The following is a 22,053-nucleotide window of genomic DNA, read 5'->3' as shown; positions in this document are numbered from 1 at the left end:
AACTAAAACAGCAAGCGCCCATGCTTAGGTATAGCCAACGCTGATCTGACCAATCGGATTCCACGCTTCAAGATTGTTTTGATCACGTGGACTGAGATATGTTCCGGGTAGCCTCAGAGAATTACATTGACATAAGACATTCAAACAGGCAAAACGTCCGTATAGAAACAAAGTGGAGTCGCAATTCAACAGCTCAGACATGAGACATATGTGGCAGGGTCTACAGACAATCACGGATTACAAAAAGAAAACCAGCCCCTTCGCGGACATCGACATCTTGCTCCCAGACAAATTTAGCAACTTCTTTCTGCGTTTTGAGGACAATACATTGCCACTGACACGGCCCGCCGGTGAATTTTGGCTCTTTCCTCCTGACAGAGCTGGTGTAACTGAGTCAGGTTTGTAGGCCTCCTTGCTCGCACACGCTTTTTTAGTTCTGCCCACAAATGTTCTATAGGATTGAGGTCAGGGCTTTGTGATGGCCACTCCAATACCTTGACTTTGTTGTCTTTCAGCCATTTTGCCACAACTTTGGAAGTATGCTTGGAGTCATTGTCCATTTGGAAGACCCATTTGCGACCAAGCTTTAACTTCCTGACTGATGTCTTGAGATGTTGCTTCAATATATCCACATAATTTTCCTGCCTCATGATGCCACTGTTTTGTGAAGTGCACCAGTCCCTCCTGTGGCAAAGCACCCCCACAACATGATGCATGATCCCTTCTGTGTGTAACAGTATACCTTCTGTTCCCTCGCACCGACCCGGGCTCCAACCAGGGGTGCTTCTGTTGGGGGGTAAACGATGTGAAATGGCTAGCTACTTAGCGGTGGTGCGCGCTAATAGTGTTTCAATCGGTGATGTCACTTGCTCTGAGACCTTGAAATAGTTGTTAACATATATCAGCGGAAATTTCAAGCACGCCACGTATAGTTTTTGATAAAACTCAAACTTTTATTAAAATGCACATACAATATACTGAATTAAAGCTACACTCGTTGTGAATCTAGTTACCGAGTCAGATTTGTAAAATGCTTTTCGGCGAAAGCATGAGAAGCTATTATCTGATAGCATGTATCCCCCAAATACTGCACCGTCACCTAACGACAGATTTTGCGATAGCCGGGGGCTACTCAGAACGCAGAAATAAAATATAAAACATTCATTACCTTTGACGAGCGTCTTTCTTGGCACTCCTAGATGTCCCATACACATCATTTGGGGTCTTTTTTCGATTAAATCGGTCCATATATAGCCTAGATATCGATCTATGAACACTGTGTGAACAACGGAGAAAAAATAGCGTTTTAGAACGTAACGTCATTTTTTAAATTAAAAAAGTTGATGATAAACTTTCACAAAACACTTCGAAATACTTTTGTAATGCAACTTTAGGTATTAGTACACGTTAATAAGTGATACAATTGATCACGAGGCGATGTCAATTCTATAGGTGTCCTTATTGAAATACTATCCTGAGAAATCTCAACCAAAACATCCGGTCGGAGACCGAAGGGAATCGGTTCCCTTGATTCGGTTTGACCAAGAAACAAAGCCCAGGCAAATGACAAGACTCTAGACAACGTGTGGAAGCTGTAGGTACTGCAACCTCAGCACTATTTAATCTGGTTCACCTATAACAATTCCTGGAAGTTGCGCATGGATATTGTTTTCCATTTTCAGTGATCAGATTTTCCTGCACTTTTCGATGAAACGCACGTTCTGTTATAGTCACAGCCGTGATTTAACCAGTTTTAGAACCGTCTGAGTGTTTTCTATCCACACATACTAATCATATGCATATACTATATTCCTGGCATGAATAGCTGGGCGCTGAAATGTTGCGCGATTTTTAACAAAAAGCTGCGAAAAGCTGCTTAAATTCTCGACATCCCTAACAGGTACAACAGCCACCCTGGAAGCATCGTGACGTCACCAATTGAAACGCTATTTAGCGTGCACCACCGCTAACTAGCTAGCCATTTCACATCGGTTACACTCGGTTTGACCTCCTCCTTTTCCGCAGCAACCAGTGATCCGTGTTAACAGCACCAATGTAACAGTATAACTTCTGTCCCTCTCCTCGCTCCAACCTGGGCACGAACCAGAGACCCTCTGCACACATCAACAACTGACACCCACGAAGTATCGCTACCCATCACTCCACAAAAGCCGCAGCCCTTGCAGAGCAAGGGGAACAACTACTTCAAGGTCTCAGAGCAAGTGACGTCACCGATTGAAAAGCTATTAGCGCGCACCACCACTAACTAGCTGGCCATTTCACATCGGTTAAAAAAGCACCCCCACAACATGATGCTGCCACCCCCATGCTTCATGGTTGGGATGGTGTTCTTTGGCTTGCAAGCCTCCCCCTTTTTCCTCCAAACATAACAATGGTCAATATGGCCAAACAGTTATATTTTTGTTTCATCAGACCAGAGGACATTTCTCCAAAAAGTACTACCTTTGTCCCCATGTGCAGTTGCAAACCGTAGTCTGGCTTTTATATGGTGGTTTTGGATCAGTGGCTTCTTCCTTGCTGAGCAGCCTTTCAGGTTATGTCTATATAGGACTCGTTTTACTGTGGATTTAGATACTTTGTACCGGTTTCATTCAGCATCTTCACAAGGTCCTTTGCTGCTGTTCTGGGATTGATTTGCACTTTCCGCACCAAAGTACGTTAATCTCTAGGAGACAGAATGTGTCTCCTTCCTGAGCGGTAGGACGGCTGCGTGGTCCCGTGGTGTTAATCTCTAGGAGACAGAATGTGTCTCCTTCCTGAGCGGTAGGACGGCTGCGTGGTCCCGTGGTGTTAATCTCTAGGAGACAGAATGTGTCTCCTTCCTGAGCGGTAGGACGGCTGCGTGGTCCCGTGGTGTTAATCTCTAGGAGACAGAATGTGTCTCCTTCCTGAGCGGTAGGACGGCTGCGTGGTCCCGTGGTGTTAATCTCTAGGAGACAGAATGTGTCTCCTTCCTGAGCGGTAAGACGGCTGCGTGGTCCCGTGGTGTTAATCTCTAGGAGACAGAATGTGTCTCCTTCCTGAGCGGTAGGACGGCTGCGTGGTCCCATGGTGTTTGTACTTGCATACTATTGTTTGTACAGATGAACATGGTTCCTGGGTCTTTTGATTTTCCCTGAGTTTGAAGGTAGGCCTTGAAAAACATTCACAGGTACACCTCCAATTGACTCAAATTATGTCAATTAGCCTATCAGAAGCTTCTAAAGCCATGACATATTTTTCTGGAATTTTCCAAGCTGTTTAAAGGCACAGTCAACTTAGTGTATGTAAACTTCTGACCCACTGGAATTGTGATACAGTGAATTATAAGTTAAATAATCTGTCTGTAAACATTTTTGGGAAAAATGACTTGTGTCATGCACAAAGTAGATGTCCTAACCGACTTGCCAAAACTATAGTTTGTTATTAACAAGAAATGTGTGGAGTGGTTGAACAACAAGATTTAATGACTCCAGCCTAAGTGTATGAAAACTTCTGACTTCAACTGTAGATGCATTTCCATACACACATACATGTAAGAGATAAACACTGACGCTTTGTACATTATCTGGAAATAATGGACGACTTTGTACTTGGTACCGTGTTTACTAGTTCAAGATAATGTACAGAACAGAGGGTTTTATCCCACTTATACCACCGTTTCCAAAGAAAACAATCACACATTTTTACCAGTAAATGTGTATACTATTTCATCATTCCACTATACCTTGTTGTTAGTTGTATCGGTTAGGTTGCTAGAGAAGTGGACATGTTGTTCATTCTATTTATTTGATTGCTGGGCAGGCTGGCAATGTTCTGATCCCTTGCTGGTTAGCTTGTCAACCATGGCTGACATAGTCGTGTCAACTCTGCATATTGATTTTATTCTAAGTAGCTGCATTTGCATTTGACTGAGCTGTTTTCTAGTGACATTTATTTGGATACATCCATGCTACAGATGTTGCCTGTGGAGGGATGACACCCACACAAAGTCAATTCCATCTATTTAAGTAAAAGTTTTAAAATGAGAATTTATTTTTTATGTTTATGTTCATTCATAGTTCAGTTGATAGCTGCAATATTACTACCCACATTTAATACAAATATTACTACTTACATGTAATATAAATATTACTACTTACATTTAAAAATATTACTATTTACATTTAATAAAATATTACTATTTACATTTAATAAAATATTACTACTTGCATGTAATATAAATATTACTACTTACATTTAATAAAATATTACTACTTACATTTAATAAAATATTACTACTTTCATTTAATAAAATATTACTACTTGCATTTAATAAAATATTACTACTTGCATTTAATAAAATATTACTATTTACATTTAATAAAATATTACTACTTACATTTAAAAATATTACTACTTACATTTAAAAATATTACTATTTACATTTAATAAAATATTACTACTTGCATGTAATATAAATCTTTTTTTAGTGGTTGGGGGGTAGAATCTAGTGAATTTAGGCCATTGCTGGGCCAATTCTGTCTCCGTTCAGGCTGCCAGATCGGCCTAGTCTGTACCGTCATTCATTTCGGACTCGGGACGGATCCGGCAGCCAGACCCAGGCCAGCAGATTTAGATCTGGCATGCCGTAATCAGGCCAAATGTGGGCCAGACATTTGTGTTACCTGGGGAAGCTCGGGAACAAAATGGTGCTTTCAAGACAACTGGGAACTCTGAAAGAAACCTGAGGTCAAATCATGACGTCAGTGATCTTCAGGTCGGAAAGTCGGAGCGCTAGAAAGATGCCAGAGTTTCTGACTTGGAACTCCGAGTTGGATGACAGTTCAAAACTAGTTTTCCCAGTTGGAGATGGCTGATGAATGGCTGATGAATGGCTGATGAATGGCTGATGTATGGCTGATGTTTGTTTTTTTTTAGTTGCCAGTTGTTTGGAGCACAGCAAAAACAGAAATAAGAATGAATAGAAAGGCCATCTCCATTCAAGTCAGTGATGGCATAATGGGTGGACTGGCAGCCATTTTGAGTGTACCCATGCCAGAAAGTAAAAGCAGGAATTGCACCCTTCAATCTGTGCTGTGTGATTTGTTGAGTTAACACAATTTATATTAAATAAAACAAAAATGTCATTGCATGAGCCATCAGTTAGCATCCTTTGAATGAACATTCTACATTACCAGGTAAATCCAACATCAGTTGATAGAACATTCCAAACCATACCATGGAAATGATTGCAACACATTACCAGGCAGCCATTTTGAGTGTACCCGTTTGTTTACCAGCCAGGGTAAGAGCTTCTAATACGTTCTATTCATTGTAATTTCTATGGTCAAAACCCACGCCCCGTTACGTACCGACGCAAAGATGTGTTACGTGATGCAAGTGACGCAATGACGCAGTTACGCAGCGCATGCTTTGTAACCCCAATCGTCCCTTGAACCAAGGCAAAGGTATTTTTGCAACATTTGAAAGGTTTTATGTATGTAGCTAACGTTTCTTTAAGTTTGATACATTTTCTTGATATTATTGTTGTGTTATACATGATCGCAACCAATTGAACCAAGTTTTTAACCCGTTTGGTGCAGTCGTTGCTTGCACAATGTTGGGCTAGCTAGCTAGCAGTAGATAAGTTCAATCAATGCATTTTCATTTAACGTTATTTGATTTTACTTCCCTAAACTCGGTTGGTTATTATTGCAAACATAAGGTGCTTGTTAACAGTTTGTACGGTCTACGATTTATGTTTGTAATGTGAATGTTACGAATGGTTTTGTCGTAGCTAGCTACAGCAGCTAATCTTGCATTGTAGGTCCCGTTGGTATGCTAACGTTAGTTACTTAACCAGCCAGTGGGCTTCCATAGTATTCGCATGATAGTTGAGCTTTCTTTGCTAGCTAGTTGAAGTTATAGAAGTTAAAAGTCCATAATAACAACGTTTTTGATTTGTAGCAAATAATGATGACCATGTTTTGATCGATTTCAGCCAAGTTCGTTGAAGAAGCCTGAGCGGAGATGTACCGTCCCAAACCGACGCTGCGGGACCGACAGCACCTGTACCGGCTGATCATCAGCCAGTTGCTGTATGACGGTTACACCAACATCGCCAACAACCTCATCACGGAGGTGAAGCCACAGAGCGTCGTGTCGCCCTCTGAGAACCTCATGCAGCTGGCCAAGATAGGTGAGTGGGTAGTGGACTAGCTCGTAGGAGAATACTAACTACATGTCTGCAGTGTGGTTGTTTTGGAACTATACTGCTCCACTGATTCATCCATCCCTTCCTCCCAAGACATAGCGAATGGCGACAGTGTAGTTTGCTAGCTCAATGTCTGCAGTGTTGCTCTGGATAAGAGCGTCTGCTAAATGACTTAAATGTAATGTAATGTGTTGTGTCACTGTTTTAATCAACTGTATTGCTCTATTCACCCCCAGGCAAGGAGAATGATGACTGTGGTGCACAAGATGGCTCAATGTCTGCAGTTTGATTGGTTGTAAAACTGTATCTCTCCATCCAACCTCCTCTCTCCAGGCATGGAGAATGATGACAGTGCGGTGCAGTTTGATTGGTTGTAAAACTGTATCTCTCCATCCAACCTCCTCTCTCCAGGCATGGAGAATGATGACAGTGCGGTGCAGTTTGATTGGTTGTAAAACTGTATCTCTCCATCCAACCTCCTCTCTCCAGGCAAGGAGAATGATGACAGTGCGGTGCAGTTTGATTGGTTGTAAAACTGTATCTCTCCATCCAACCTCCTCTCTCCAGGCAAGGAGAATGATGACAGTGCGGTGCAGTTTGATTGGTTGTAAAACTGTATCTCTCTATCCAACCTCCTCTCTCCAGGCAAGGAGAATGATGACAGTGCGGTGCAGTTTGATTGGTTGTAAAACTGTATCTCTCTATCCAACCTCCTCTCTCCAGGCATGGAGAATGATGACAGTGCGGTGCAGTTTGATTGGTTGTAAAACTGTATCTCTCCATCCAACCTCCTCTCTCCAGGCATGGAGAATGATGACAGTGCGGTGCAGTTTGATTGGTTGTAAAACTGTATCTCTCCATCCAACCTCCTCTCTCCAGGCATGGAGAATGATGACAGTGCGGTGCAGTATGCCATCGGGCGGTCTGACACAGTGGCACCAGGCGTTGGCATCGACCTGGAGTTTGACGCTGATGTCCAGTCCATGTCCCCCGAGGCGTCTGAGTACGAGACTTGTTACGTGACGTCTCATAAGGGTCCCTGTCGCGTGGCCACCTACAGCCGGGACGGGCAGCTCATTGCTACGGGCTCCGCAGACGCCTCCATCAAAGTCTTGGACACAGAACGTATGCTGGCCAAGAGTGCCATGCCCATAGAGGTGAGACAGGGGGCTGACATAGTGGTATGGACTTGAATTGTAAAGTGTTGTAGCCCGTATGGACATTGTTTTGCAAACAGTTTGAACATATTTACCTGCCATGTTGCATTATTCAAGTAGGTCAACTTGTGTGCAACATGAGTGGGGAGATAATGTAGCCAGACAGATGGTGATGAATGAGGAAGTGGAGCAGGCTCTGCACTTCGTTTTATAAAGGGGCTGCTCTGATAGACAGACTTGAGCCTCTCGAGACATTTGACAGACCGAATGTAACAAATTTTAGCACCGAAACTTTGTTTTTTGTATCGCAGGAGGGTACAGAAGTTTTGGTATACCATGCAACGCTATGATAGAGACCTACCTGTATTTGTCTAATAAGAACGGTGTGCTGTAATAAGACCTAGGTGATCAGAACATTAATGTTCCTGTGTGTTCTAGGTGATGATGAATGAGACAGCCCAGCAGAACATGGAGAACCACCCTGTGATCAGAACACTGTACGACCACGTGGATGAGGTCACGTGTCTGGCATTCCACCCCACGGAACAGATCCTGGCGTCTGGGTCACGTGACTACACCCTCAAACTGTTTGACTACTCCAAGCCCTCTGCCAAGAGAGCCTTCAAACATGTACAGGTAGCAACAGAGGCGGGGCCTTTGGACGGGTAGCAACAGAGGCGGGGCCTTTGGACGGGTAGCAACAGAGGCGGGGCCTTTGGACGGGTAGCAACGGAGGCGGGGCCTTTGGGCGGGGTAGCAACGGAGGCGGGGCCTTTGGGCGGGGTAGCAACGGGGGCGGGGCCTTTGGACGGGTAGCAACGGGGCGGGGCCTTTGGACGGGTAGCAACGGGGCGGGGCCTTTGGACGGGTAGCAACGGGGCGGGGCCTTTGGACGGGTAGCAACGGGGCGGGGGCCTTTGGACGGGTAGCAACGGGGCGGGGCCTTTGGACGGGTAGCAACGGGGCGGGGCCTTTGGACGGGTAGCAACGGGGCGGGGCCTTTGGACGGGTAGCAACGGGGGCGGGGCCTTTGGACGGGTAGCAACGGGGGCGGGGCCTTTGGACGGGTAGCAACGGGGGCGGGGCCTTTGGACGGGTACAGGTAACAACGTTCTCCTCTCAGATTGTCTGTTTGTGTAGACAGTGATGGGAGCTGGGGGGGTGTAGATGTCGATTGGGGGGGGGGTGCAGAACCATTAGAAAACAGGAAGTTGTGTTGAGTAGAGATCAGGGGTTTGGGCAGAACCTATAGAAAACGGGAACAGGCGTGCTGGCCTGGTGGGGCAAACCTGTGGTATCATATTACTACTTGGTGAGAATTGGCTTTTTATCACATAGTTAGTAAAATGTTGGTATTGTGACAATTCTCCTCTGAAAATAATGTAATTGTCACCTTTTTGAGCCCAGCAGTTAGCAACCCTGGATTAGATATACTAACAGTAGTGTGTCTCTGTGTCTGCTCCCCACAGGAAGCAGAGATGCTGCGTGCCATCTCCTTCCACCCGTCAGGTGACTTCCTTTTGGTGGGGACACAGCACCCGACCCTCCGCCTCTACGACGTTAACACCTTCCAATGCTTCGTCTCCTGCAACCCTCTAGACCAGCATACTGACACCATCAGTGGAGTCAACTACAACCCTAATGCTAACAGGTAACCCCTGACCTCTAACCCTCTAGATCAGGTATTCCCAAACTGGATGCAATGCTGTCGTGGGTACGCCAAATAAAAATGTGATTAACTTTTTTTTGTTTTTTCTCTAAAAAAAAAATGGTTCATCTTCACGTGTTCAGAAAGTCCATTGATATTTTCCAACGGGGCTATACATCTGGGTGAGGTTTTTTTCTCGCCTGAGTAACTTCGTTTCACTGCCAAAAATACAGTTAAACCATCCAGTGTTCAACAACACAATGTCAAAAACGGGTAACCAAGTTAAATAATTAACATCCAATCACATTAAATAATTAACATCCAATCACATTAAATAATTAACATCCAATCACATTAACCGTTACTCATCCAATCACATTAACCGTTACTCATCCAATCACATTAACCGTTACTCATCCAATCACATTAACCGTTACTCATCCAATCACATTAACCGTTACTCATCCAATCACATTAACCGTTACTCATCCAATCACATTAACCGTTACTCATCCAATCACATTAACACTCATCCAATCACATTAACCGTTACTCATCCAATCACATTAACCGTTACTCATCCAATCACATTAACCGTTACTCATCCAATCACATTAACCGTTACTCATCCAATCACATTACTCATCCAATCACATTAACCGTTACTCATCCAATCACATTAACCGTTACTCATCCAATCACATTAACCGTTACTCATCCAATCACATTAAATCACGTTAACCGTACTCATCCAATCACATTAACCGTTACTCATCCAATCACATTAACCGTTACTCATCCAATCACATTAACCGTTACTCATCCAATCACATTAACCGTTACTCATCCAATCACATTAACCACATTACTCATCCAATCACATTAACCGTTACTCATCCAATCACATTAACCGTTACTCATCCAATCACATTAACCGTTACTCATCCAATCACATTAACCGTTACTCATCCAATCACATTAACCGTTACTCATCCAATCACATTAACCGTTACTCATCCAATCACATTAACCTCATCCAATCACATACTCATCCAATCACATTAACCGTTACTCATCCAATCACATTAACCGTTACTCATCCAATCACATTAACCGTTACTCATCCAATCACATTAACCACTCATCCAATCACATTAACCGTTACTCATCCAATCACATTAACCGTTACTCATCCAATCACATTAACCGTTACTCATCCAATCACATTAACCGTTACTCATCCAATCACATTAACCGTTACTCATCCAATCACATTAACCGTTACTCATCCAATCACATTAACCGTTACTCATCCAATCACATTAACCGTTACTCATCCAATCACATTAACCGTTACTCATCCAATCACATTAACCGTCACTCATCCAATCACATTAACCGTTACTCATCCAATCACATTAACCCAATACTCATCCAATCACATTAACCGTTACTCATCCAATCACATTAACCGTTACTCATCCAATCACATTAACCGTTACTCATCCAATCACATTAACCGTTACTCATCCAATCACATTAACCGTTACTCATCCACATTAACGTTAATCAATCATTAACCGTTACTCATCCAATCACATTAACCGTTACTCATCCAATCACATTAACCGTTACTCATCCAATCACATTAACCGTTACTCATCCAATCACATTAACCGGAATCACCGTTACTCATCCAATCACATTAACCGTTACTCATCCAATCACATTAACCGTTACTCATCCAATCACATTAACCGTTACTCATCCAATCACATTAACCGTTACTCATCCAATCACATTAACCGTTACTCATCCAATCACATTAACCGTTACTCATCCAATCACATTAACCGTTACTCATCCAATCACATTAACCGTTACTCATCCAATCACATTAACCGTTACTCATCCAATCACATTAACCGTTACTCATCCAATCACATTAACCGTTACTCACTCATCAATCACATTAACCGTTACTCATCCAATCACATTAACCGTTACTCATCCAATCACATTAACCGTTACTCATCCAATCACATTAACCGTTACTCATCCAATCACATTAACCGTTACTCATCCAATCACATTAACCGTTACTCATCCAATCACATTAACCGTTACTCATCCAATCACATTAACCGTTATCATCCAATCACATTAACCGCTCATCCAATCACATTAACCGTTACTCATCCAATCACATTAACCGTTACTCATCCAATCACATTAACCGTTACTCATCCAATCACATTAACCGTTACTCATCCAATCACATTAACCGCACTCATCCAATCACATTAACCGTTACTCATCCAATCACATTAACCGTTACTCATCCAATCACATTAACCGTTACTCATCCAATCACATTAACCGTTACTCATCCAATCACATTAACCGTTACTCTCTCACAGGAAACCTTCACTCTTGCTCAGACATTTAGAAAAGAAACATGACAACTTGAAAAACAAGCCACTGGAGTTTTTCGAATGTGAATAAGTATGATTTTTGAGTAGTAAGATATGTATAAAAGCAACAGATACCATTAATAAGGGGCTAGAAGCATCTTATATGGTGAGCTACTGTGTGGCTAGGACAGGCAAGACCCATACTATTGTGGATATGGCTAGAACAGGCAAGACCCATACTATTGTGGATATGGCTAGGACGGGCAAGACCCATACTATTGTGGATATGGCTAGAACAGGCAAGACCCATACTATTGTGGATATGGCTAGGACGGGCAAGACCCATACTATTGTGGATATGGCTAGGATGGGCAAGACCCATACTATTGTGGATATGGCTAGGACGGGCAAGACCCATACTATTGTGGATATGGCTAGGACGGGCAAGACCCATACTATTGTGGATATGGCTAGGACGGGCAAGACCCATACTATTGTGGATATGGCTAGGACGGGCAAGACCCATACTATTGTGGATATGGCTAGGACGGGCAAGACCCATACTATTGTGGATATGGCTAGGACGGGCAAGACCCATACTATTGTGGATATGGCTAGGACGGGCAAGACCCATACTATTGTGGATATGGCTAGGACGGGCAAGACCCATACTATTGTGGATATGGCTAGGACGGGCAAGACCCATACTATTGTGGATATGGCTAGGACGGGCAAGACCCATACTATTGTGGATATGGCTAGGACGGGCAAGACCCATACTATTGTGGATATGGCTAGGACGGGCAAGACCCATACTATTGTGGAGGACTTCATTCTTCCTGCTGCTGAGGATATAGCTGGGGCAATACTGGGGGAAAAGGCCCAAATAAACTATACGGACTATGTCTTCATCAAACAACACTATTTCATGACGCATCAGTGACATGGTAGGATATGTTTGAAACAATTACTGCTTCGCATACAAATCAAATCAAATCAAATTTATTTATATAGCCCTTCGTACATCAGCTGATATCTCAAAGTGCTGTACAGAAACCCAGCCTAAAACCCCAAACAGCAAACAATGCAGGTGTAAAAGCACGGTGGCTAGGAAAAACTCCCTAGAAAGGCCAAAACCTAGGAAGAAACCTAGAGAGGAACCGGGCTATGTGGGGTGGCCAGTCCTCTTCTGGCTGTGCCGGGTAGAGATTATAACAGAACATGACCAAGATGTTCAAATGTTCATAAATGACCAGCATGGTCAAATAATAATAAGGCAGAACAGTTGAAACTGGAGCAGCAGCACAGTCAGATGGACTGGGGACAGCAAGGAGCCATCATGTCAGGTAGTCCTGGGGCACGGTCCTAGGGCTCAGGTCCTCCGAGAGAGAGAAAGAAAGAGAGAATTAGAGAGAGCATATGTGGGGTGGCCAGTCCTCTTCTGGCTGTGCCAGGTGGAGATTATAACAGAACGTGGCCAAGATGTTCAAATGTTCATAAATGACCAGCATGGTTGAATAATAGTAAGGCAGAACAGTTGAAACTGGAGCAGGAGCATGGCCAGGTGGACTGGGGACAGCAAGGAGTCCTCATGTCAGGTAGTCCTGGGACATGGTCCTAGGGCCCAGGCCAGTTGAAACTGGAGCAGCAGCATGGCCAGGTGGACTGGGGACAGCAAGGAGTCATCATGTCAGGTAGTCCTGGGGCATGGTTCTAGGGCTCAGGTCCTCCGAGAGAGAGAAAGAAAGAGAGAAGGAGAGAATTAGAGAACGCACACTTAGATTTACACAGGACACCGAATAGGACAGGAGAAGTACTCCAGATAAACAAACTGACCCTAGCCCCCGACACATAAACTACTGCAGCATAAATACTGGAGGCTGAGACAGGAGGGGTCAGGAGACACTGTGGCCCCATCCGAGGACACCCCGGACAGGGCCAAACAGGAAGGATATAACCCCACCCACTTTGCCAAAGCACAGCCCCCACACCACTAGAGGGAAATCTTCAACCACCAACTTACCATCCTGAGACAAGGCCGAGTATAGCCCACAAAGATCTCCGACACGGTACAACCCAAGGGGTGGGGGGAACCCAGACAGGCCGACCACAACAGTGAATCAACCCACCCAGGTGACGCATCCCCCCCCAGGGACGGCACGAGAGAGCCCCAGCAAGCCAGTGACTCAGCCCCGTAACAGGGTTAGAGGCAGAGAATCCCAGTGGAAAAAGGGGAACCGGCCAGGCAGAGACAGCAAGGGCGGTTCGTTGCTCCAGAGCCTTTCCGTTCACCTTCCCACTCCTGGGCCAGACTACACTCAATCATATGACCCACTGAAGAGATGAGTCTTCAGTAAAGACTTAAAGGTTGAGACCGAGTTTGCGTCTCTGACATGGGTAGGCAGACCGTTCCATAAAAATGGAGCTCTATAGGAGAAAGCCCTGCCTCCAGCTGTTTGCTTAGAAATTCTAGGGACAATTAGGAGGCCTGCGTCTTGTGACCGTAGCGTACGTATAGGTATGTACGGCAGGACCAAATCAGAGAGGTAGGTAGGAGCAAGCCCATGTAATGCTTTGTAGGTTAGCAGTAAAACCTTGAAATCAGCCCTTGCTTTGACAGGAAGCCAGTGTAGAGAGGCTAGCACTGGAGTAATATGATCAAATTTTTTGGTTCTAGTCAGGATTCTAGCAGCCGTATTTAGCACTAACTGAAGTTTATTTAGTGCTTTATCCGGGTAGCCGGAAAATAGAGCATTGCAGTAGTCTAACCTAGAAGTGACAAAAGCATGGATTAATTTTTCTGCATCATTTTTGGACAGAAAGTTTCTGATTTTTGCAATGTTACGTAGATGGAAAAAAGCTGTCCTCGAAATGGTCTTGATATGTTCTTCAAAAGAGAGATCAGGGTCCAGAGTAACGCCGAGGTCCTTCACAGTTTTATTTGAGACGACTGTACAACCATTAAGATTAATTGTCAGATTCAACAGAAGATCTCTTTGTTTCTTGGGACCTAGAACAAGCATCTCTGTTTTGTCCGAGTTTAATAGTAGAAAGTTTGCAGCCATCCACTTCCTTATGTCTGAAACACATGCTTCTAGCGAAGGCAATTTTGGTGCTTCACCATGTTTCATTGAAATGTACAGCTGTGTGTCATCCGCATAGCAGTGAAAGTTTACATTATGTTTTCGAATAACATCCCCAAGAGGTAAAATATATAGTGAAAACAATAGTGGTCCTAAAACAGAACCTTGAGGAACACCGAAATGTACAGTTGATTACAAGCCAGTGAATTATACGTGTTACAGCTGGATGAGTCAACAGACGTGGAGGGCTTGACACAGCTCCTGGTATATGTCTGTTACAGCTGGATGAGTCAACAGACATGGTGGGCCTGGCACAGCTCCTGGTGTCTGTTACGTTTATGGGGAGTCAATTAAGGAAGACATCCTCTTCTGGACACCAGGACAACAAGCGAGGATATAAAAATAAAATGTTTATAAGATGTTTATAAGGTGCATCATCAGCTTATGTTCATTAACGGTCAATTACCGTGAGACCGGCAGTCTTCTGCTTGACAATAACCAGCTGACAGAATATATCTGCCACAGCCCTTAGGTCCCTGACCCATGACCTTAACCCTGACAGAATATAACTGCCACAGCCCTTAGGTCCCTGACCCATGACCTTAACCCTGACAGAATATAACTGCCACAGCCCTTAGGTCCCTGACCCATGACCTTAACCCTGACAGAATATAACTGCCACAGCCCTTAGGTCCCTGACCCATGACCTTAACCCTGACAGAATATAACTGCCACAGCCCTTAGGTCCCTGACCCATGACCTTAACCCTGACAGAATATAACTGCCACGGCCCTTAGGTCCCTGACCCATGACCTTAACCCTGACAGAATATAACTGCCACAGCCCTTAGGTCCCTGACCCATGACCTTAACCCTGACAGAATATAACTGCCACAGCCCTTAGGTCCCTGACACATGACCTTAACCCTGACAGAATATAACTGCCACAGCCCTTAGGTCCCTGACCCATGACCTTAACCCTGACAGAATATAACTGCCACAGCCCTTAGGTCCCTGACCCATGACCTTAACCCTGACAGAATATATCTGCCACAGCCCTTAGGTCCCTGACCCATGACCTAAACCCTGACAGAATATAACTGCCACAGCCCTTAGGTCCCTGACCCATGACCTTAACCCTGACAGAATATAACTGCCACAGCCCTTAGGTCCCTGTCACCCATGACCTTAACCCTGACAGAATATAACTGCCACAGCCCTTAGCTCCCCAACACATGACCTTAACCCTGACAGTGTCAACAGGTGGGTTCACTAGACTGGCTCAGTCCCTAACCCATGACCTTAACCCTGACAGAATATAACTGCCACAGCCCTTAGGTCCCTGACCCATGACCTTAACCCTGACAGAATATAAATGCCACAGCCCTTAGGTGCCTGACCCATGACCTTAACCCTGACAGAATATAACTGCCACAGCCCTTAGGTCCCATGACCTTAACCCTGACAGAATAGAACTGCCACAGCCCTTAGGTCCCTGACCCATGACCTTAACCCTGACAGAATATAACTGCCACAGCCCTTAGGTCCCCAACACATGACCTTAACCCTGACAGTGTCAACAGGTGGGTTCACTAGACTGGCTCAGTCCCTGACCCATGACCTTAACCCTGACAGAATATAACTGCCATAGCCCTTAGGTCCCTGACCCATGACCTTAACCCTGACAGAATATAACTGCCACAGTCCTTAGGTCCCTGACCCATGACCTTAACCCTGACATAATATAACTGCCACAGCCCTTAGGTCCCCAACACATGACCTTAACCCTGACAGTGTCAACAGGTGGGTTCACTAGACTGGCTCAGTCCCTGACCCATGACCTTAACCCTGACAGAATATAACTGCCATAGCCCTTAGGTCCCTGACCCATGACCTTAACCCTGACAGAATATAACTGCCACAGCCCTTAGGTCCCATGACCTTAACCCTGACAGAATAGAACTACCACAGCCCTTAGGTCCCTGACCCATGACCTTAACCCTGACAGAATATAACTGCCACAGCCCTTAGGTCCCCAACACATGACCTTAACCCTGACAGTGTCAACAGGTGGGTTCACTAGACTGGCTCAGTCCCTGACCCATGACCTTAACCCTGACAGAATATAACTGCCATAGCCCTTAGGTCCCTGACCCATGACCTTAACCCTGACAGAATATAACTGCCACAGTCCTTAGGTCCCCAACACATGACCTTAACCCTGACAGAATATAACTGCCACAGCCCTTAGGTCCCATGACCTTAACCCTGACAGAATAGAACTACCACAGCCCTTAGGTCCCTGACCCATGACCTTAACCCTGACAGAATATAACTGCCACAGCCCTTAGGTCCCCAACACATGACCTTAACCCTGACAGTGTCAACAGGTGGGTTCACTAGACTGGCTCAGTCCCTGACCCATGACCTTAACCCTGACAGAATATAACTGCCACAGTCCTTAGGTCCCCAACACATGACCTTAACCCTGACAGTGTCAACAGGTGGGTTCACTAGACTGGCTCAGTCCCTGACCGTGACCTTAACCCTGACAGTGTCAACAGGTGGGTTCACTAGACTGGCTCAGTCCCTGACCGTGACCTTAACCCTGACAGTGTCAACAGGTGGGTTCACTAGACTGGCTCAGTCCCTGACCGTGACCTTAACCCTGACAGTGTCAACAGGTGGGTTCACTAGACTGGCTCAGTCCCTGACCGTGACCTTAACCCTGACAGTGTCAACAGGTGGGTTCACTAGACTGGCTCAGTCCCTGACCGTGACCTTAACCCTGACAGTGTCAACAGGTGGGTTCACTAGACTGGCTCAGTCCCTGACCCATGACCTTAACCCTCTGCTCATTCTGTGTCTCCAGCTATGTGACGTGCAGTAAGGACGGCAGTATCAAGCTGTGGGACGGCGTGTCTAACCGCTGTGTGATGACGTTTGATAAGGCCCATGATGGGGCGGAGGTCTGCTCCGCTGTCTTCTCGAAGAACTCCAAGTACGTCCTCTCCACCGGGAAAGACTCTGTCGCCAAACTGTGGGAGATCTCCACCGGGCGCCCCCTGGTCAAATACACAGGTAACCTCTTACCCAAACCCCTTACCAGACACTAGCCTTAACCCCCTCCCCCCAGACACTAGCCTTAACCCCCTCCCCCCAGACACTAGCCTTAACCCCCCCCCAGACACTAGCCTCAACCCCCCTCCCCCCAGACACTAGCCTCAACCCCCTCCCCCCAGACACTAGCCTTAACCCCCTCCCCCAGACACTAGCCTTAACCCCCCCCACTAGCCTTAACCCCCCCCCCCCAGACACTAGCCTTAACCCCCCAGACACTAGCCTTAACCCCCCCCCCCAGACACTAGCCTTAACCCCCCCCCCCCCAGACACTAGCCTTAACCCCCCAGACACTAGCCTTAACCCCCCCAGACACTAGCCTTAACCCCCCCCAGACACTAGCCCTAACCTCCCTCCCCCAGACACTAGCCCTAACCTCCCTCCCCCAGACACTAGCCTTAACCCCCAGACACTAGCCCTAACCCCCTCCCCCCAGACACTAGCCCTAACCCCCTCCCCCCCCCAGACACTAGCCTCAACCCCCCCCCCAGACACTAGCCTCACCCCCCCCCAGACACTAGCCTTAACCCCCTCCCCCAGACACTAGCCTTAACCCCCTCCCCCAGACACTAGCCTTAATCCCCCTCCCCCCAGACACTAGCCTTAACCCCCCCCCCCCCAGACACTAGCCTCAACCCCCCTCCCCAGACACTAGCCATAACCCCCCAGACACTAGCCATAACCCCCTCCCCCAGACACTAGCCTCAACCCCCTCCCCCAGACACTAGCCTTAACCCCCTCCCCCAGACACTAGCCTCAACCCCCTCCCCCAGACACTAGACTCAACCCCCTCCCCCAGACACTAGCCTCAACCCCCTCCCCCAGACACTAGACTCAACCCCCTCCCCCAGACACTAGCCTCAACCCCCTCCCCCAGACACTAGCCTCAACCCCCTCCCCCAGACACTAGCCTTAACCCCCCTCCCCCCAGACACTAGCCTCAACCCCCCCCCCCCCAGACACTAGCCTCAACCCCCTCCCCCCAGACACTAGCCTCAACCCCCCTCCCCCCAGACACTAGCCTCAACCCCCCCCTCCCCCCAGACACTAGCCTCAACCCCCCCCCCCAGACACTAGCCTTAACCCCCTCCCCCCAGACACTAGCCCTAACCTCCCTCCCCCAGACACTAGCCCTAACCTCCCTCCCCCAGACACTAGCCCTAACCTCCCTCCCCCAGACACTAGCCTTAACCCCCCCCCCCCAGACACTATCCTTAACCCCCCCCCCCAGACACTAGCCCTAACCCCCTCCCCCCAGACACTAGCCTCAACCCCCCCAGACACTAGCCTCAACCCCCCCCCCCCCAGACACTAGCCTCAACCCCCCCCCCAGACACTAGCCTCAACCCCCCCCCCCCAGACACTAGCCTTAACCCCCTCCCCCAGACACTAGCCTTAACCCCCTCCCCCAGGCACTAGCCTTAACCCCCTCCCCCAGACACTAGCCTTAACCCCCCCCCAGACACTAGCCTCAACCCCCCTCCCCAGACACTAGCCATAACCCCCCCCCCAGACACTAGCCATAACCCCCCCTCCCCCCAGACACTAGCCTCAACCCCCCTCCCCCCAGACACTAGCCTTAACCCCCTCCCCCCCAGACACTAGCCTCAACCCCCCCCCCAGACACTAGCCTCAACCCCCTCCCCCCAGACACTAGCCTCAACCCCCTCCCCCCAGACACTAGCCTCAACCCCCTCCCCCAGACACTAGCCTCAACCCCCTCCCCCCAGACACTAGCCTTAACCCCCTCCCCCCAGACACTAGCCTCAACCCCCCTCCCCCCCCAGACACTAGCCTCAACCCCCCCCCCCCCAGACACTAGCCTTAACCCCCTCCCCCAGACACTAGCCTCAACCCCCTCCCCCAGACACTAGCCTCAACCCCCTCCCCCCAGACACTAGCCTCAACCCCCTCCCCCAGACACTAGCCTCAACCCCCTCCCCCAGACACTAGCCTCAACCCCCTCCCCCCAGACACTAGCCTCAACCCCCTCCCCCAGACACTAGCCTCAACCCCCTCCCCCAGACACTAGCCTCAACCCCCTCCCCCAGACACTAGCCTCAACCCCCTCCCCCCAGACACTAGCCTCAACCCCCTCCCCCCAGACACTAGCCTCAACCCCCTCCCCCCCCAGACACTAGCCATAACCCCCCCCCCAGACACTAGCCTCAACCCCCCCCAGACACTAGCCTCAACCCCCTCCCCCACTAGACACTAGCCTCAACCCCCTCCCCCCAGACACTAGCCTCAACCCCCTCCCCCCAGACACTAGCCATAACCCCTCCCCCCAGACACTAGCCTTAACCCCTCCCCCAGACACTAGCCTTAACCCCCTCCCCCCAGACACTAGCCTTAACCCCCTCCCCCAGACACTAGCCTTAACCCCCTCCCCCAGACACTAGCCTCAACCCCCCTCCCCCCAGACACTAGCCTCAACCCCCCCCCCCCAGACACTAGCCTTAACCCCCTCCCCCAGACACTAGCCTTAACCCCCCCCCCCCCCAGACACTAGCCTCAACTCCCCCCCCCCCCCAGACACTAGCCTCAACTCCCCCTCCCCCAGACACTAGCCTCAACTCCCCCCCCCCCCAGACACTAGCCTCAACCCCCCCCCCCAGACACTAGCCTCAACCCCCCCCCCCCAGACACTAGCCTCAACCCCCCCCCCAGACACTAGCCTCAACCCCCTCCCCCCCCCAGACACTAGCCTCAACCCCCTCCCCCAGACACTAGCCTCAACCCCCCCCCCCAGACACTAGCCTCAACCCCCTCCCCCAGACACTAGCCTTAACCCCCTCCCCCCAGACACTAGCCTTAACCCCCTCCCCCAGACACTAGCCTCAACCCCCTCCCCCAGACACTAGCCTCAACCCCCTCCCCCCAGACACTAGCCTCACCCCCCCCCCAGACACTAGTCTCAACCCCCCTCCCTCCCCCAGACACTAGTCTCAACCCCCTCCCCCCCCCCAGACACTAGTCTCAACCCCCCCCCCCAGACACTAGCCTCAACCCCCCCAGACACTAGCCTCAACCCCCCAGACACTAGCCTCAACCCCCCCCAGACACTAGCCTCAACCCCCAGACACTAGCCTCAACCCCCCCCCCCAGACACTAGCCTCAACCCCCAGACACTAGCCTCAACCCCCAGACACTAGCCTCAACCCCCAGACACTAGCCTCAACCCCCCTCCCCCCAGACACTAGCCTCAACCCCCCCCCCAGACACTCCCCCCAGACACTAGCCTCAACCCCCCTCCCCCCCCCAGACACTAGCCTCAACCCCCCCCCCCTAGACACTAGCCTCAACCCCCCCCCCTCCCCCCAGACACTATCCTTAACCCCCCCCCCCCCCGACACTAGCCTCAACCCCCTCCCCCCAGACACTATCCTTAACCCCCCCCCCCCCCAGACACTAGCCCTAACCCCCTCCCCCAGACACTAGCCTCAACCCCCCCCCCCCCAGACACTAGCCTCAACCCCCCCCCCCCAGACACTAGCCTCAACCCCCCCCCCCCAGACACTAGCCTCAACCCCCCCCCCAGACACTAGCCTTAACCCCCTCCCCCCAGACACTAGCCTTAACCCCCCCCCCCAGGCACTAGCCTTAACCCCCCCCCCCAGACACTAGCCTTAACCCCCCCCCCAGACACTAGCCTCAACCCCCTCCCCAGACACTAGCCATAACCCCCCCAGACACTAGCCATAACCCCCCCCCCCCCCAGACACTAGCCTCAACCCCCTCCCCCAGACACTAGCCTTAACCCCCTCCCCCAGACACTAGCCTCAACCCCCTCCCCCAGACACTAGCCTCAACCCCCTCCCCCCAGACACTAGCCTCAACCCCCCTCCCCCAGACACTAGCCTCAACCCCCTCCCCCAGACACTAGCCTCAACCCCCTCCCCCAGACACTAGCCTTAACCCCCCCCCCAGACACTAGCCTCAACCCCCTCCCCCCAGACACTAGCCTCAACCCCCCCAGACACTAGCCTTAACCCCCTCCCCCAGACACTAGCCTCAACCCCCCTCCCCCAGACACTAGCCTCAACCCCCTCCCCCAGACACTAGCCTCAACCCCCTCCCCCAGACACTAGCCTCAACCCCCTCCCCCAGACACTAGCCTCAACCCCCTCCCCCAGACACTAGCCTCAACCCCCCCCCCAGACACTAGCCTCAACCCCCTCCCCCCAGACACTAGCCATAACCCCCCCCCAGACACTAGCCTCAACCCCCCAGACACTAGCCTCAACCCCCCTCCCCCCAGACACTAGCCTCAACCCCCTCCCCCAGACACTAGCCATAACCCCTCCCCCCAGACACTAGCCATAACCCCTCCCCCCAGACACTAGCCTTAACCCCCTCCCCCCAGACACTAGCCTTAACCCCCCCCCCCAGACACTAGCCTTAACCCCCCCCCCCCCCAGACACTAGCCTTAACC

At 49.1% G+C, this 22,053-nt stretch overlaps 1 protein-coding gene across 2 annotated transcripts in view; it reads left to right on the top strand.

The window, feature by feature from the left end:
- Window positions 1–5,305: 5,305 nt before the first annotated feature.
- Window positions 5,306–22,053, top strand: part of cstf1 (cleavage stimulation factor, 3' pre-RNA, subunit 1) — a 30,294-nt gene continuing 13,546 nt past the window's right edge. The window contains exons 1-6 of one of the 2 annotated variants that reach the window (XM_046311361.1): window positions 5,306–5,450; window positions 5,984–6,181; window positions 7,076–7,353; window positions 7,792–7,989; window positions 8,823–9,004; window positions 17,370–17,578. In XM_046311361.1, the coding sequence (XP_046167317.1) occupies window positions 6,013–6,181; window positions 7,076–7,353; window positions 7,792–7,989; window positions 8,823–9,004; window positions 17,370–17,578 (1,036 nt within the window). In that variant the 5' untranslated portion in view covers window positions 5,306–5,450; window positions 5,984–6,012. Of the gene's footprint in view, window positions 5,480–5,983; window positions 6,182–7,075; window positions 7,354–7,791; window positions 7,990–8,822; window positions 9,005–17,369; window positions 17,579–22,053 lie in introns of both variants that reach the window. The other variant, XM_046311362.1, reaches the window with a different exon arrangement.

This window comes from Oncorhynchus gorbuscha, linkage group LG18, assembly GCF_021184085.1.
Source record: "Oncorhynchus gorbuscha isolate QuinsamMale2020 ecotype Even-year linkage group LG18, OgorEven_v1.0, whole genome shotgun sequence".
Taxonomy (NCBI): Eukaryota; Metazoa; Chordata; class Actinopteri; order Salmoniformes; family Salmonidae; genus Oncorhynchus; species Oncorhynchus gorbuscha.
This window is presented reverse-complemented; position numbering and strand designations above follow the sequence as displayed.